Source organism: Simochromis diagramma, unplaced genomic scaffold (genome assembly GCF_900408965.1).
Source record: "Simochromis diagramma unplaced genomic scaffold, fSimDia1.1 OVJJ01000816.1, whole genome shotgun sequence".
Taxonomy (NCBI): domain Eukaryota; kingdom Metazoa; phylum Chordata; class Actinopteri; order Cichliformes; family Cichlidae; genus Simochromis; species Simochromis diagramma.
This window is the reverse complement of record NW_024386908.1, coordinates 17,115,164-17,131,519: the sequence shown is the minus strand read 5'-3', so window position 1 is coordinate 17,131,519 and position 16,356 is coordinate 17,115,164. Positions and strand designations below refer to the sequence as shown.

Genomic DNA, 16,356 nt, shown 5'->3' with positions numbered 1-16,356 from the left:
TATGGTATTAGCACCTGATATTTACTGAAAACCGTGGTCTATTACTGTGTTTGAAATCAAACTTTATTCGTGCAGGTAAAGGGATGTTATAATTCAGTAAAACCCTGAGTCCCAGTGATTAGCGAATAATAGCGCCAACTAACGCAGGTAAGTCTGCCACTGTCTGTAATTCTGATGGCTCTTTTAGCCGAACAAGAGCCTCGGTCCACGAATGTTGCTCCTAATCCCGAATTCCTCTCCTTCTCCACAATAATGAGCTCTTCTCAGACTCATGAGTTGACAGAGGTAAAGCATTTAGCACGCTTCAATGGAGAAAGAGGGAAAGAGTGGGAGTGCAGAGAGAAAGAGAGGAAGATACAGGCCAAAGAGGGATAAAGCGAGGGATGTGGGGAAGAAGGGGTAGAAAAAATCTACTGAGACATGCATGAGGTAAGCTCTCCCTCTGGCAAGGCAGAGTAATGCCGCTGCACAGAACAAACGCAATAGCTGACTATTGACGACGAGCAGAAGAAAGGAAGCAGAGGAAGGAAGGAGAGAAACAGACAGAGAAGAAGGACAGATATACATAAACCAAAAGGTTTAAGGGAGAGCATCATTGTGTTTTCTTAGTCTCTGAGGATTCAGTTGTTTTTCTGCCCGTCACTACAGCCCAGGGACATGATGTGAACAACGTGGGGACTATGTTTGTGTGTGAGTGTGTGTACGTGTGTCACGTGGTGTGTATTCTGCGTATTTACGTGGGTGGAAATGTGTGTGTGCTGCACTGAAAACATGTGCATGCTTCATTCGTTTCAAGGCCAAGTGATGAAATTCTCTCCTTTCAGTAAAAAAAACCACTCAGACACAAATACACACAAGAACACGGTTTTACACACACACACACACACACACACACACACAAAACACTGTTTTCCACAGCTCAATTGATAAGGTAAAGTCTGTGTACATGCTTTTAAAAAAGTGTACTTGACTTGAATAAGAAGGCCAATGAGCTGCAGCCACTGCAGAGAGACAGAAACACTCAAATGTATCGAACCGTTCTTGACGTGTTGAATTAGATTAATCAGGGAAAATGTTCGGAAAGGAAAGGAAAAGCAAACACTCAAAAACAGCAGACGAGCGTGATCTCCCGGCTGAAAAAAAAGGGAGAAATGCAGCCAACATGGCTGACAGTGGGGAAAAGAAGGATGAGACAATCACGAGGAGATCATCAGCTAGCTGATGCATACATTCAGTAACGAATGCAGATTACGGAAGATGCAAGTCAAGGCGAACACTTAGTACAATAAATCCATCACAAGAGCCACATCTTCACAATCTGCCCGGCTACTGGGCCCTCACTACTTCTTTTTCAGCACGACATGCACAGTATGTAGTATGAGTGTCAAATGAGGTGTTGCACTCGGAGGTCTGGTCTCATTAGGATGTAGAAGATCAAAAGTCACTCATGGCGACTGTGATTATTAGCTCAAATCCTGCTCCATGTCCTTGCTATGTTTTGATCCACTAACATCTGTAACTTTCAATTTTTCAAACTTTCTGAGCAGGGATAGTTCAATATTCTAAGATACACAGAGTGATCATCCAGCTAGGAACTCAAAAGGCTTGTTACAGTTACCAACTGTGACGCTGACTGAAACTTGTGTTCGAAACTCAAATTTTCTGTTGTATCTTCAGCTTAACTAACACCAAGTACTGTGTGAGCAAAGTTTAAAGTATTTCATAAGCAGTGAACAAGTTAAGTCATGACTTTAGGTTACTGACACACTGCATTGGAAGCAGGAGTTGTATTTCTTGAATGCTGACAAATACACTTGCTTAGGCAGTTCAATGGTAGATATCTTTTACAGCTACAAAAAATGTGTTCTGCTTCACAACAGGAACAAAAAATTAATTTATGTTAGTTACAAAATTCTGACAAAAAGCACAACAACTTTCTCAGTTTCTAAAGAACAAGTAAAAAAGGGCCCGAGTTGCTACTGAGACGTTCCACAATACCTAACAGTGACAATCACGACTATCACTTCTGCTGCTGGGGCAGGACTGGGGCGAGTGGTTAGCACTGTTGCCTCACAGCAAGAAGGTCCTGGGTTTGAATCCACCTTCTGGCCGGAGCCTTTCTGTGTGGATGTTTGGACGTTCTCCCTGTGTTTATGTGGGTTCTCTGACTTCCTCCCACAGTCCACAGACTTGCAGTCAGTGAGGTTAAGTTACCTGGTGATTCTTAATTAGCCATAGGTAGGAATGTGAGTGTTAGCGATAGACTGGCGACTTGTTAAGGTGTACTAAGTAGCTCACTTTACTTAAGGGGACCATAAGAGTGACATAATCTTGCAGCAGGGAGGAAGTACGAAGTACTTTGTGTGACATTTCACTACTTGAAGGGACAAAAGAGAATAACTAAGGTTGGAGTGATGATGATGACTGTATTGTGCTGCTGGGTGTTGCTGCCAAGTTCATCTGGAAGAAAGTGGGGTGTTGGATCAGTATATGGATAATTATGGACTATCATTAACAGATTATTCATTAACAGCCTATAGACTCGCCCAGCTGGATCTAAGTAATCATTATGTAGTACAAGTCCTGAATCAGGAATTAGCAGTTAAGTACTGATAAATAACACATTCTTCACGCATTCTTCAGTACCCAAGTAACCTTACTGCAGTGTTATGTTAACATTTATTATAATGGGCTTCAAATTATGCAGTGCTATTGCACTCCGTTGTCTAGTGTTGAACTTTACTTTGTGCTTGTGCCCTAAATAAATGTTCATTATGATGTGTTAAAGGTGAAAAATTGGAATTTCCCTGGAGTTTACCTTTGAGGATGCACACTTCAGTTGTGGGTTCAACCTTTCAGCCTCCACCTAGGGTAAGGATACTATTAGGTTAACATCCACCTGCTTTTATGAAGCATTTGGAGAACTGCAGTACTAAATTTGAGAGCCAGTAACCTGTGGTTTCTAAAAATGCTCCTCTTTTACGTGTGGCTAACACACTCTTTTAACTTCAACTCTAAGTTTGTCACCAGCAATCTGGTGGATCCGAAGAAGTGATGGAATCTAAATTAACTTTAGTGGAGAAATTAAGTGGCATAAACACTGGTGTGATTTGCTCTGCACTCAGGACAGAGGGTCATTACAGATGTGGAAGCCGACACGCAAGAAACAAAAAAGGCAATCTAAGCCCACATAAACTTTTTGATTTGTTGACCCCGTAATGTAACAACGGACACACCTGCTCATTCACAGCCTCACCTCTACCACACACTCACGCATCCACACAAACATCCACAGTGAGACCTTAGACACACGGTCGTGATACATCACCACCTACACACAGCGGTGTCAGCCACAGACAACTGCTCCTGAGCCCCAGCAGAGGAAAGACATTCATCATTATGACATTACAAAAACACACATACACACACACTGAGAGAAAACGACATAAAACAACGCTGCAGCTGCTGATGCGTGAAGACGACTCCATCAAATCATATATCACACACACTGTACATGTTTCCCACTAAAATAACACCATTATGAACAAAAACAGTCATAACAGAATCATCTGCTGATGAATCGTTCCTCACTGGATGCCTGTGTGTGTCATGTTAAGCCTCTTTCTTTAGCCTGCGAGAGAGAAAAAGCCACAATCGCCACCATCATCGCTACCTGTCTTCTTTTTTTTTACCCCCTCTTTTTCTTTTAATCTCCACTTCTGATAGGACACGATTTAAATCCAACCAAATGTCTGTCCAGGGAGTCGTATGCTGTCAAACCATCACTCCTCCTCCTCCCTCTTTCATACTTTTTCTTCTGTGCACCTCTCCCGCTCTGCCCACGTCAATTTTCAACATGCTCCTTCCACTGATCTCTCTTCGCTGCCATTTCACATCTGAGATTAGTCGGATGTACCAGTCTGATCATCTGCATGTGCCGCGATTTGCCAGAAGGTGTAATCTACTTCCTGTAATTGTAAAGAGCTGAGTTTTCATTGGACTACACATTTAATTGAAGCAATGGACATCGACGACAGCAGAGACAAAGGTCTAACCTGAAAGGACTCTGGTCAGACCTGCCAAGATTGTGCAAAATTTCTGGTTGTTATTGGAGGCAGAAATGGTAAATAATTACCAGTTTTGTGATAAATACGGATACAATTTGCACTTTTGTTCAGGGTTCATTTTATGCACATCTTCAAACCTTGAAATGTGGCGACTGTTTCCTGTGAGTCTGAGGAAAGCATGCAAGCATCAGCGTTTTTACAACCCTTCCTTTTGGAAGCGGTACAGCTGAATATAACATAATTTATCTATTTTTTTTTTTGTCATGCAGTGATGCTGATTGGCAAAATATGCAAATGTACTTCCAGCGTGACCTTTTCCCCCCCCTGCTGAAGCACTAAAGGGAATATCTGATTTTGGATTTCTTGTGATCACCGGTTTGAAATTTCCTCTTAAGTGACATTTGGATCAAGGTCTGCATAGCAATGGTCAAATTTAAATAGAATGAATTAAAATAACCATTAGTGGCGCTAACAGCTTTCCTAGCACACTTGACAGGCCGCCTCCTTATTCTTCCTTCAAAAAAACCTCGTGGTCTGTCCTCCTCCTCCTCCTCCTCACATGCATTTCTCATGAGAACACTTTGCTGCTGCCCGTCTCTGCCCTTAAAGCCGGGTGAAATTCCTCATCGCTTAATAGTTACATTTCAGATTTTAATTATTGCTGAGAAAACGAGCTCAACTCATTTGAAAAACATGCACGATTGCATCATTGGTACCAGTTGCAAAGCTTAAGACGTGCAGGCAAACAATATGGATTGTTCTGAATCAGTGAAAACATGGTGGAAAGCAGTGACAGCACTCTGGAGATTTTTCAGCCTTCAAAGAGGGACGAGTCTGAAGTGTGGTTGTAGCTCTCTCGGTACGAGGCTGCTAAGTGAAGCCAGTCACCCTGTCTGCAGTGCAGGAAGAAAGAAAATTACTAAGAAAGAAGGCAAGCAGTACTTTACATTGAATGGAAAGTAATTGACTTTAGGTCAATGGAAGGCTTTCAGACTTCAGAATGGAGTGAGATGTCACAGTTTGTCTGTCAGGCTTGCTAATATTTTAACGATTATGTAAACTGAAGCGTTCTGTGTTATCTACTCTTTAAAAAAACACAACATGCTGTCCTGCTGCTGTATGCATCATTTATCAGCACAATCCAGTCACCCATCGCTCCCATAAACTCATCACATCCCCCTGTGAACATATTTTCTTTGCATGTCATTACATGAAATCTAAAGGAAAGTGTCTGAAGAATTGTATTTCAATTGTTGGGCTCATAGCCATTGTCCTTAATGTATTTTGAAGCCCTATTTATATTTCCAATGCGCACTGTGACCGGATAAACTCAAATGCATGCATGGTCTACGTGTAATCTTGACATAAAGTTTTCTACTTGTCTGTCCCAGAACCCTCACAGCTGCATGATCTGCAGGGGGGTCAGAAAGGGGAAGTGAAGAGACGAGTGGGAGGGAGGGTCATAAAGACATTCGGTGGGAAGCTATACATTCGGGTTATGCATACACCCCGCAAGCATTTGCTGTTTTCAAGTCTCTAGTTAGTAATCCCGTGTTTACTCAGATTTTTGCTTCACGGTTGATCATTAATGTGTAACAATGATTGCTGAAGGCCGAACCTCCTCAGCCTGGATGTGTGACGGACCCCGAAGAACGTTACAGTTCTCTACCAGATGGGGATTCAACACTCAGCTTAAGGAGGTGAAGAAGGTCACATAGTTCCCAGGGACAGGCAGAGACAGTCTAGGCTTCAGAGTCAAAGTAAGAGTGGAAAGAAAAGGGCACAGGTCTACCACAATTTTTCCTGATTCTCTCATTTTACCCCTTATTTGCATTTTCAGGCTGGATAGGAGTGAGTAGAGGGAGACCATTAGTCCCATTTATTTTCCATATTAGCTATGATGTCAGCTAATATTTGTCAAGTCTGATATTGTCAGGGGCTGTCAGCATCAACGAGGGAGCTGCTACTGGAAGGGAACAGGAAGAGGGAATGAAGCCAATTCCCGACCTGATCCCAGTCATAAGGAATCAGCAGAGTGAAAGAATTTCAAAGGTGTATCAGGTGGGAGGAAGCAAAGGAGCTGACATGAATGCAAATATTTTTTTACATTGCTCCTGGAAAAATAGAGCTGTTAAAAAAAACAATGATACAAAGAAAAAGAAGTGAAAAGATCACTAAGAGCACCTCTTGTGAGCTCGAGAGGCGTGTTCACGTAAATACAAAGTGTCATCTCCATAAGTGCTATCTAGTTCAACCTGTCCGCCTCCTTACCGGCTGGGTAAGAGGGCACAGATAGGCCTGTCTAATTCCTGCGACGCACATTATTCATAAATCCTTCACTCCGGGGCAGATATACACACAACTGGCGATGCAAAGCGCATCAGAAGGAGAAGGCTTTCTGGAAGCGCGATGATTTCCTCGTCCACCCCCGCCAGTTATACACGGGGTCCACGCTGTCAGCAACGATGACACTGATTAATGAGAAAGCCATCGCTTCACTATAACATCTGGGTGATACACTACACAGAGACTCAATGGAGGGAGACTCTGTAGGGTAAAGTGTGTGCCCTGGCCTTTTATCACTGTGGAGGATGAATAATTCTTGATTAATGCAGTTTTGGAGTATTGTACAGCGTACAGCTTCCTACAGTGATACAGAGAAACTGTTACCGGTCTCTTTTGGTTTAGTGACACTTAAAAACAGCAACGTTTATGTGTGACCACTTTATCGGGATTTGATGCATCACAAGCAGCTCAACCAGAGTCATTTTGCCTTAAAGTTTGTGGTTTTTATCACATTTTGGGGGCCAGAATGACGTCAAATTGTACAACAAAGCAACAATAACAGAGCTAAACTAATATCTACATTTGCTTTACAATGAATTATTTCATTATTATTCATTATTTCAGGAAACGTATACTGACTTTCGAGTCCCATTTATGATATTACGACACTTTTTATGTAGTTGTAATAACGTGCAGCTAGTTTAGGGTGCCATCTTTTTCATAGCTATGTTTATATAGCAAAAAAAAGAGATTCACTGCACTGATTGAGAAATATATTTAAAATCTAACATATGGTGCTGATTGGAATGTATGAGACATATTTAGTTTTGTGGCTATTAATTAACCAGAGGTGGTTTTACTAAACCTGGAAGTGATGAGCAAAGGGTGGATCTTGACTGACAAGCCTTTAGCTAATAAGCATGTCCTGGATAACCCATTTTCTGGCTGCGATTTAGAAAATGGACTGAATGTTCAATTCAACATGAGCCAAAACTAGTGAGTGACGCCAAACACTGACAAGGAAACGTTTGCTAAGCTCACAGAGTGAGAAGAAGGCCGTTTTCCCAAAGACTTCCATACAAAAAGGAGTCGCCTCCTGCTGTCTGTCTATTAAAAAGAAGGAATTTTTAAACCACTTCCATGTTGGCTCCACTTTTATGTAACTTTCATTTAAAAACAGCAAACATTTGGTCATTTTTGGATGTTTAGACAACCAGGCAGTAACCGCTTTGGCCTTCTTTGAGAATCAAATTGGTCCTTAAAAATGATAACATGATATTATCCTTCTGTGTGCTGTCAGTGAACATGACTGATATCAGCCAATACCGATATTTCTCCCTAGTCTATTATGTATGCATATATATTAGTATAAATATACATTCATATTACTGTATTTAATCTTCACTGAACAGACACATTTTCCTTTGCTTCACTGGCAATTTTTCAACGTGACTTACACAGAATTTGCAAGCTACAAATGCATAAAGGGTCTCTTATCCATGACATTTATTATTTACATGTTTCTTTAGTATAGCAACAATATTAATTATGCATTTTATGGAAGACACTTAATCTCCACGTGCATTATTGTATTTATTGTAATGCTGTTTTATGACATTTGTAGATTAGTGTCCACAAAGTGAAGCATTATGAGGTTTTTTCATAACTCCCCCTACAACACACACACACACACACACACACACACACACACACACACACACACACACACACACACACACACACACTCCGTTACTTTTGTTCTGTGCTTTTACACCATGAGTCACCAGAAGTTAAGTGCAGCAGCAATCGAACATACACTGACTGCACACTGAAAAAAAAGACCTTCATGAGAAAATGAAAAGAAGAGCCACAGCACAGCCTGCATGCACGTTTTCTCTCCTGAGGACGGAGAGAGGGGGAAAAAAGAAAGAACACGAGCCTTCAACAAATAGGCGCCGTGAGCTGAGGGGACATAAGTGGGACATGCGCTGCATGTGGAAAAAAACACATCATGCCGGGATGAAACCCTCCCTTTGTCCCTGCTCGACAAATTCCGGAGTTTAACTGAATTACAACAAATCCAATTGAACCACGGGACACAAGTCATCCGTGCATTCCCGAATGTGCTGAAAAAGCCGCGGTGCTGCTGCTCTTCCAATCGCTCGGATTGTTTCCCCCCTCATCCAAGAGTCCAAAGTGAGGAGAAAAACACGGGATGAGAGCGCAAAAACAAAAACAAAAACCCGCCTGTGGTGGAGTTGATCGAGTCTCGTGTGACTGAGAACACTTGTGTTTCCCACCCTGCGGTTTTATTTATTTTATTTTATTACAACCACAGATCCACTCCGTCGGTCGTTATGGGTCTCGGCATCGTGCGCTCCCGAAGCCCGCCGCACGGTCCCGACCCCGCCGCTTCCAGCCCGGCGAGAGCCGGGGAAAGAAATGAGGATGGGCGGCTGCCGCAAATCAAAGCAACTTCCCCTCCTCTGCTCCACGGAGCGAGATGGAAAAGCCGATGCTCTAAATGTTCCCAGAGTCGACCTGACGGGATACAACAATTTGACGACACACGCCGGATAATACAGCTTAGTAAAGAAAGGGTATTTATTCACGGCGGTGGCATTAATTTCCCATAATGGCGTTCATTCATCACCATCCTGTCTATAGCTGATAACAGCCGCGGGCGCTCCTGCGATCCCCGCACAATTTATCGACGGATATTAATAACAACAAGCCATAACTAACACAATAACACACAGATACAGTCACACGGGCTCCAGCCTTCATTCTGACCCCGATTCTGGTCACATATCAAGTAGCAGAGCAACATTTCCACATCGGACAGCTGCTTTTCAGGACAGCATACACAGACACACGCACCCACACGCCACTGGCGGACGAGAAGAAGAGCCGAATAACTCACATTCTGTCCCCGGGAACGAGCAGGCGGCTCTCCACCATCATATCGGGCAGAAAATCCAGATTGTAGGATGAAGTCATGTTGCCTTCCTGCCCTGTGTATGAGTGTGTGCGTACAGTACCGTCCGTGTGTGTGTGAGAGAGAGTGTGAGAGAGTGTGTGTGCGCCTCCGCCGCTGTGCGCCCTGCCTGATAAATAAAGGAGCGTCGCTCTCGTCCAAACTGCGCCTGGTCGCGGAGACAGAGAGGGACAGGTGCAAGAGCCGAGGCCTCCCCAAAGGCAGTGTAGCCAGCCGCACACACTCTGTCCGCATCCAGCAGTTGTCACATTCTCCTCTTCCTGCCCCCCATTCGCTTTTTTCCCTCTCTCTCTTTCTCTCTCTCTCTCTCTGTCTCTACCTCCCGCTTTTCTTCCGCCGGTCCTGTCTGAAAAACCGTTCCGCAACAGCGCAACTGACGGACTGTTGGAGAGCCAGGTGTCGAGCCGTGGAGGCGTGGCGCATAGCGCTGCAGCTGATCTTTAACTATTAGGTCTCCTCGGCTACCAGAGCGCGCCGTTCACCACAGACGAGGATGCTTTCACATCTACACACGATGTTCCGAACAGGAGGCGGCTTCAATCGTTTATGTTCGGAGAGTCTCCAAACGCAGTCGGCGCCAAGACGCAGAGTTTAACCTCTGAGATAAAGCTAACCGCGCACAAATATTAGAATGATCGGAACATTTAACCATTAAATATCTTCCACTGGACTTAATCGTGGTTTCTAGCCAGTGTTTCTGTGGCATCATGCTTTTAAAGATTCTATTACTTTTGTTAGTGACACAAAATAATAATAATACTAATAATAAATGTTTGTTCCTCAAGAAGAAATGTACTTAACCTCTCAGCATCTACCAGCTCACCAGTGACCTGCTTTAGTTTAGATCTAAACAAACATAGTTTCAGAAACTCGAAGGTTTCACCTTTTAAATCTTGCATGTCTCTCCTGTCTCTCCTGTGATTTTCATTTGGGAATGCCACTTAGGTGAGAATTCAATGTAATATTATTTCTATTTTGATGGGTGTTAAGAGGTTAAAGATGGCTTAGCCTAAGCTCAAACGTGGATGCAGTTACTGGAAATCATGAATAGATATTTATTTTGTTAATGGCTTTATGCGAGTATGTGTGATGCTCTCTACATCTTTGCAATTCTGCACATCTAAACACAGGGGCTTCCTTTATTTCAGTATGGCCACTCTGCTGATAAAGCAGGAGCGCTAAAAGAGGGCTAGTGTAGCGTAATCCCAAATCACTGGCCGTTCTTGCCAATCAAAATATATGGAAGCATGCATTGGCTGTAATTCCACAGTCTTCCTCAGGAAAATGGACGTCTGTGCATTTATTTTACAGAGCTGTAAAATTCCACCTTATGTTATTTGATATGGGGGAATTTAAAAAAAAAAGAAAGAAAACTCAAATGGATCATATGTCACCATCTCTCAGATAATAACCACAAACACTCCCACACCAGCATAGATCACTGGGTTATTTCAGTGTGAGCCTGTTTTCAGTCTGACTAAATTAAGGGAACACGCATCATGAGGCCACAATAATCTATCAACAAACCAAATATCAGTTTAGTGGATCCTTACTTTCCAGTAAGCTAATAATGAGTGCTGCGCAGTCATGCTTCAGTGTGGTAACTTCATAAAAGAACTGCTGCTTAGTTGATTTAGAATCAAATGAGTTGACCATATTTGGAGGTGCAGTTACGCTCTGGGACAGCCTTGTAATAATGAACCTGCTCATAATTTTCTGCAAATTTGCTGACTCGGTTTTACACTGCATTAATTGTGTGGATCCAGCATGCCTCCCCGTGGAACCCGTGCGGGCCTGAACGCACCCCTGCGCGGTACGACTGCCAGGTTGCCCCACTTCCTTCGTCCTCCTCTGATGGAGAAAAGAGGGGAGGCACTCCAGTGAAATAATGAGGCTCTCTTAGACTGAGAGAGGCGGCTCTCTGGGGGAAGAATATGAGTATCTGGGTCAATGGGAGGAAAAAAAAAAAGCTCAGTATGCGCACATACAGCAGGGTAAGTGTATGGTGTGGGTGGGACTTGGCCCGCGGCTGTGCTCGGGGGGTCAGCTTGCATGTTTACTTGCGAGAACCTGGGTCACAGTGTGGATGGGAAACGCTGATCCTACATCAGTGCCTTAGGGCTTGGAGTGTCCCAGGAGTGGGGACGACTCTGCATGTTTCACCACACTCGACCCTCATCAGACCAGGGGTTGTGCTGAACATTATATAACGAACTGCTGCATGACAATGGGCTGCGTTCCCATAGCAGGCTGTCATTTTCAGGCCTGACCTGGTGCTCACGAACACCGTTTTCAGATGGCGGCTCGCAAGAAGAAGAAAGACCTCCATATTTTGGATTCACCACATCACTTTTATTGCAAACCGAGTGACTGGCCAAATTTAAATCAGGTAAGGTTTGTGATTTTTATAGGTGGAGTCACTAAACTTTCTGATTGCATTTCATACTCCTACTTCATCGTTCCCCCTAAAAAAATTACAATTTATTTGCATTTCTTTGTCACATCAGAGGAGAAAATCTTGAAACATGGGCACACAACACCAAAACATGGCTCATTACAGCTAAACTGCCAATTCAAATGTCTCCCAAAATGTCATTTAGGCATCTGAACACAACATAAGTTGATTGACTGTATTACCCCAAAGACTTGGTCACAGTCAACATCACACAGTATTAGTGACTGAAAACCATGCTGAAAACGACAGCAGCCACTACCCTTACATTTTAAACGGCTTAAAGCTGAAACTGCATGTCTGTGTTTGGCCAAAGCTTCTGCGCACACATCTCACAGCGTGGCCGCTGCAGCAAAAATGCATCAGGTTTGAAATGAGTGAACTGAACATTCAAATGTAGTGCATGTCCCCTAATTTGTTTCTAACTATAAACAAATCTTTGTATCACAGACAAATAAACTCAGGGGCAGCTTTTAAACCAGAGCAATAGCCCTAATCAATGCAAATACCTGATCTGGCCTGACTAGCACCTTTTATTTTTGCATATATATATTTATCTCTGTACATATTGTACATTTCATTTCTGGACATGGTCTATACTTTATTCTGTATACATGTTATTTATTGTGATTACTGCTTGCCTTTCTTTCAGCACTGATGTGGGAGAGTATAGGTAAGCAAAAGAAAAAAGAAGGGGGGGATCTGAGAGGAGGGGGAGGGGATATGAGGCATTGCTTTAACATGCAAATTTGAGATGTAGCTGTGCATTTAACATGCAAATATAGCCATATTTATATAGCTGCACAGTGGTTTGCTGTGAATTTGTAACGATATTCTGCCTTTCCAGAATCACTAGTACGTAACTTTGGTGTTAAAAGCCTGTTTTGATAGAAAAGAATGGGCTTCACGTAGAGGAAGATTATGCATTTTCTGTTCAATAACACAGGGATGACTCTATCAGCATGATCATGCACAACTGGCTGCAGGTTGGTGTTAATAGTGGGGGCTACAGAGGATAAATCCTGACCTCATGGCTTCCACATGACAATGGAGCCTTGCATAGATTGATAATGAAGGACCGTGTGTTGCCCCTAAACCTTGAGATAGTCCTATTACATGTGATAAATGGCCATGTTCATGAGGCCAGTGAAAAAGAATCACAGTGAAAGAGCGACGCTGATATTGCCCATGGAGCTGCCAATAGATCTGTATCTGGGTTAGGTTTGCTACAGATTTTGGCCATGCGGATCAAATTAAGCTACAATAGGGATGCAGTGGCTTTATTTCACTTAGGAGTCTAAAGCAACTTGAATTTTCAATTCATTTATATTTAGTGGTAAAAAAAAAAAAAAAAAGAACAAAAAGACAGTATTTAACCAGAAGTGAGATTAAACAAGGAGCTGGGGTGGAGATGGGTTTCAAAGCAGCTTGCAGATGTATAGGGCGGACTAAGGCAGCTAAAATGACATACTCTAAAAGGAGGAGAAGGAGGGTACCATCTCAGCTGAACTGCAAGAATTATGGCTCTACTTGGATCCAAATTCTTCTTTTATTAATTTTATCAAACTAACAGTCCCACATAAAAAAAATACGTTAAAAAATCAAAAGAAAAAACTGCACCTGATCTGGTGTTTTCGGTACACCTATAAAAAAAGGATAGTTTGGGTCCTTTAAAGAGAAGGGTCACTGCAAATCAATACAAAGCTGCTCTGAGTGATCGCCTTTATCCTTTGACGAAGCATTTCTATCGTCAAGGGAGCAATCTCTTTCTTTGGGTCACTGAATGGTTTGATAAATGTGAAAATTAAGTTAACCACATGTTACAGCCTTTGCCCCACCACATCTCAATCTACCGACGCATACATATAGGATTTTGAACGAACATGTCGGACAGGGTTCTTCAGCAACATCGTGAAGACACCCAATGAGGGATTGTCTTCAGGACTAATGATGTTGTTTATTGTGTTTTAGATTCATTTTCAAATCATATAAACACTAATAATAAACACAAGGTCTAGGAAACATTTCCATCCTACTATATGGATAAACAGCTTATATGGAGTAGTCTCCAAAGATTTTGTAAAAGTGTAAGACTGCTACTGTGAAAGCATGAAAGTAAAGTTTTGATCAAAGTTAAAATGAAGGCCGTCTTTCAGCATACAGTTGTTCTTTGACAGGTGGTGGGAACAGTGGGAATGTCCCCTCAAACCTTCAAATTTTGATCCGTGGCCAAGTTTCACTAAGATTTCATGAAAGTTTACACTTGTTTCTTGTGCCGGCTATGTTCCAAACCCCCCTGAGTACACACCGCTGCAAACCTTCATAATTAAACCAGCACAGCATGTAAGAGAACCCCGGTGTGCAGAACCTCAAAGACCTCGTCGTGTTCTTGGTGCTCGGTGATGACTGATGCACGGGCGTGACCACTGAGCCCGTCATTTCTCCATAGTTACGGTTTATTTACAAGTGAAGATTAAAATCGCTGTAGGCCTGTGTACACGCCGCTGTGAAAGCATGAACAAAGACTTGAGAAGCATCCTTGAGCCTGTATTTACTCAGGACCAGTCTTCAGAGCCAGTGAACATTTCACACATTGTGTTCTACCTTATTTTCTCCCTGCCGCCGCTGTTGTTCTCGTCTCTTTCCACCCTCAGCCATCACCTCTCCTATCACTCCATTTCTTCACCCGAGGGTCCTGTGTTCGCCAAGAGGCCCTACTCGTGGCAAGGTCTGGCTCTGCCTTTGCTTGCTCTCCTGTACTTTTGTCTTTCTCGCCTCTTCCCTCTGTCTAGTTATTTCTATCTTTTCCCTGCCTTCATCTCTCTAACCCCGGGCTCAGGGGGGCTCAGCTGCCCGAGCAATACGAATTGATCACCCAGAACGAAGGAGAACAGGAGGAGATAAGGCGGGGCAAGACAGAAGAAAGAAACAAAGAGGGAGGACCAAAAAGAGGCGATCCTAAAAAAACAAATTAAACAAAAGAATAAAACTGCTTTCTGTTAGGTACATAAGTATAAGTATCATCCTGCTTGTCTTCTCTTTCCTGCCTGTACCTCACCCAAGAGGAGAGGATTGTGGGTAGCTGATGGTACCGGCTTTTCACACGTGAATATTTAATGAGGGGTTCATGAATAATTCAAAAAAGCAAGCATCTGCGTTTGAGCCTAAGTGGACATGTGAGGAGCAAAAACCAGACAGACCCTGACTGCTACCATTCATCGTCGCTGGAAAAAAAACCCCATTTTGATCAGTGATTATTCCGCACTGTACACGTGTGTGCGTTTGCAGATAGACTGCTTCCTAAATGAAAGGCTATTACAGGCGTCCCAGTCCAGCCGAGTCCTCCTGCTACTTTCGTATTCTGTTAAGCTCAGAACGGCGGACTGAAAACCAAATAAAAGTAGAGACATCTCTTTCTAACACTCTCTCCATCGCTCTCGCTGCCACTCACTGTTCAATCTTCAGATCTCATTCCCATATTTTCTCCAGCCGCCTTCTCCTTCTCTCCTCCATTTTCATGCTTTCATCTGTCTCCTTCCCCTCTCCTCCATCACTCACTGCACCTCTCCCTCTCTTCACCCTCTCTGTCAGCTTGTTTCTGGCCCTTGCTGGACTCTGGTTAGGACATCGTGTTCCAGTTAACGTGGATCCCATCTCTACCTGCAGTGGGCTGCAGTGCCCTAATGCTCGCTGACCTGTTTTGGAAACACAATCTGACTCAAAACACACAAACTCACCGGGCTAGGGGTTTTCAGCTCAGTGCTTTTTTATTGTTCAATTTTTAATTTTTATTAAACATCTATTTACCCTGAATCAAGAGTAGAATTCAGATTAACATTTTAGCACAACCTTCACTTTTTACTCACTTTATATGCATGTTTTGTCAGGTGTGTCACATATATTGTCATTTCCAGGATAAAGAGGCCTATTCACAAATACCATCATGTGAAAACGCGAGCGGCGCCAAGAAAGAAAGATGGCTTGAGTATGAAGCCACTTTGTGAAAAAGAAAAAAGAAGGTTATTATGGTGATTTAAACATTTTTTTACCTTCACAGTATGTGAAGATTCACGTGCAGCAAATATTAGCATAAGAAAGAATAGAGGAAAATGTCAGCAGTTCAGGGATTAAACAATATACAGCTGAGGCTTAATACCACTTCTTAATATCGACATAAATGTTAAGGACTAAAAAGAAGCTAATTTTGTGCATGTTTCATTTTGGTCTTCTTGTTCTTTCCATTTGGATTGAATATGAGTTGCACTGTCCACAGAGCTCGTGTCCTTGGGTAATAAAGTAGTACTAATCTAGTACTGTAACCACTGATGCAGAGTGCCAGTCATATCCAGCGCACCGCCCTAAAAAACCTCTGCTCATACACAAACAAACTGCTGACATGAGAAAATACTACCCAAACATTTTCATACAGTCAGACTGTCAAATCCGCTGACATGTGGGCGATTGTGGCTCAAGAGTTGGGAGTTCGCCTTGTAATTGGAAGGTTGCCGGTTCGAGCCCCGGCTTGGACAGTCTCGGTCGTTGTGTCCTTGGGC

The 16,356-nt window shown here is 42.9% G+C and overlaps 1 protein-coding gene across 31 annotated transcripts in view; it reads right to left on the bottom strand.

The window, feature by feature from the left end:
- celf2 (cugbp, Elav-like family member 2) overlaps positions 1–16,356 on the bottom strand; it is a 235,233-nt gene that overhangs the window by 145,715 nt on the left and 73,162 nt on the right. For 3 of the 31 annotated variants that reach the window (XM_040035789.1, XM_040035790.1, XM_040035791.1), the window contains exon 1: positions 9,277–16,355. The exons of 24 other annotated variants lie outside the window; for them this stretch is intronic. In XM_040035789.1, the coding sequence (XP_039891723.1) occupies positions 9,277–9,353 (77 nt within the window). In that variant the 5' untranslated portion in view covers positions 9,354–16,355. 4 more of the 31 variants (XM_040035782.1, XM_040035783.1, XM_040035784.1 and 1 more) reach the window with 3 other exon arrangements.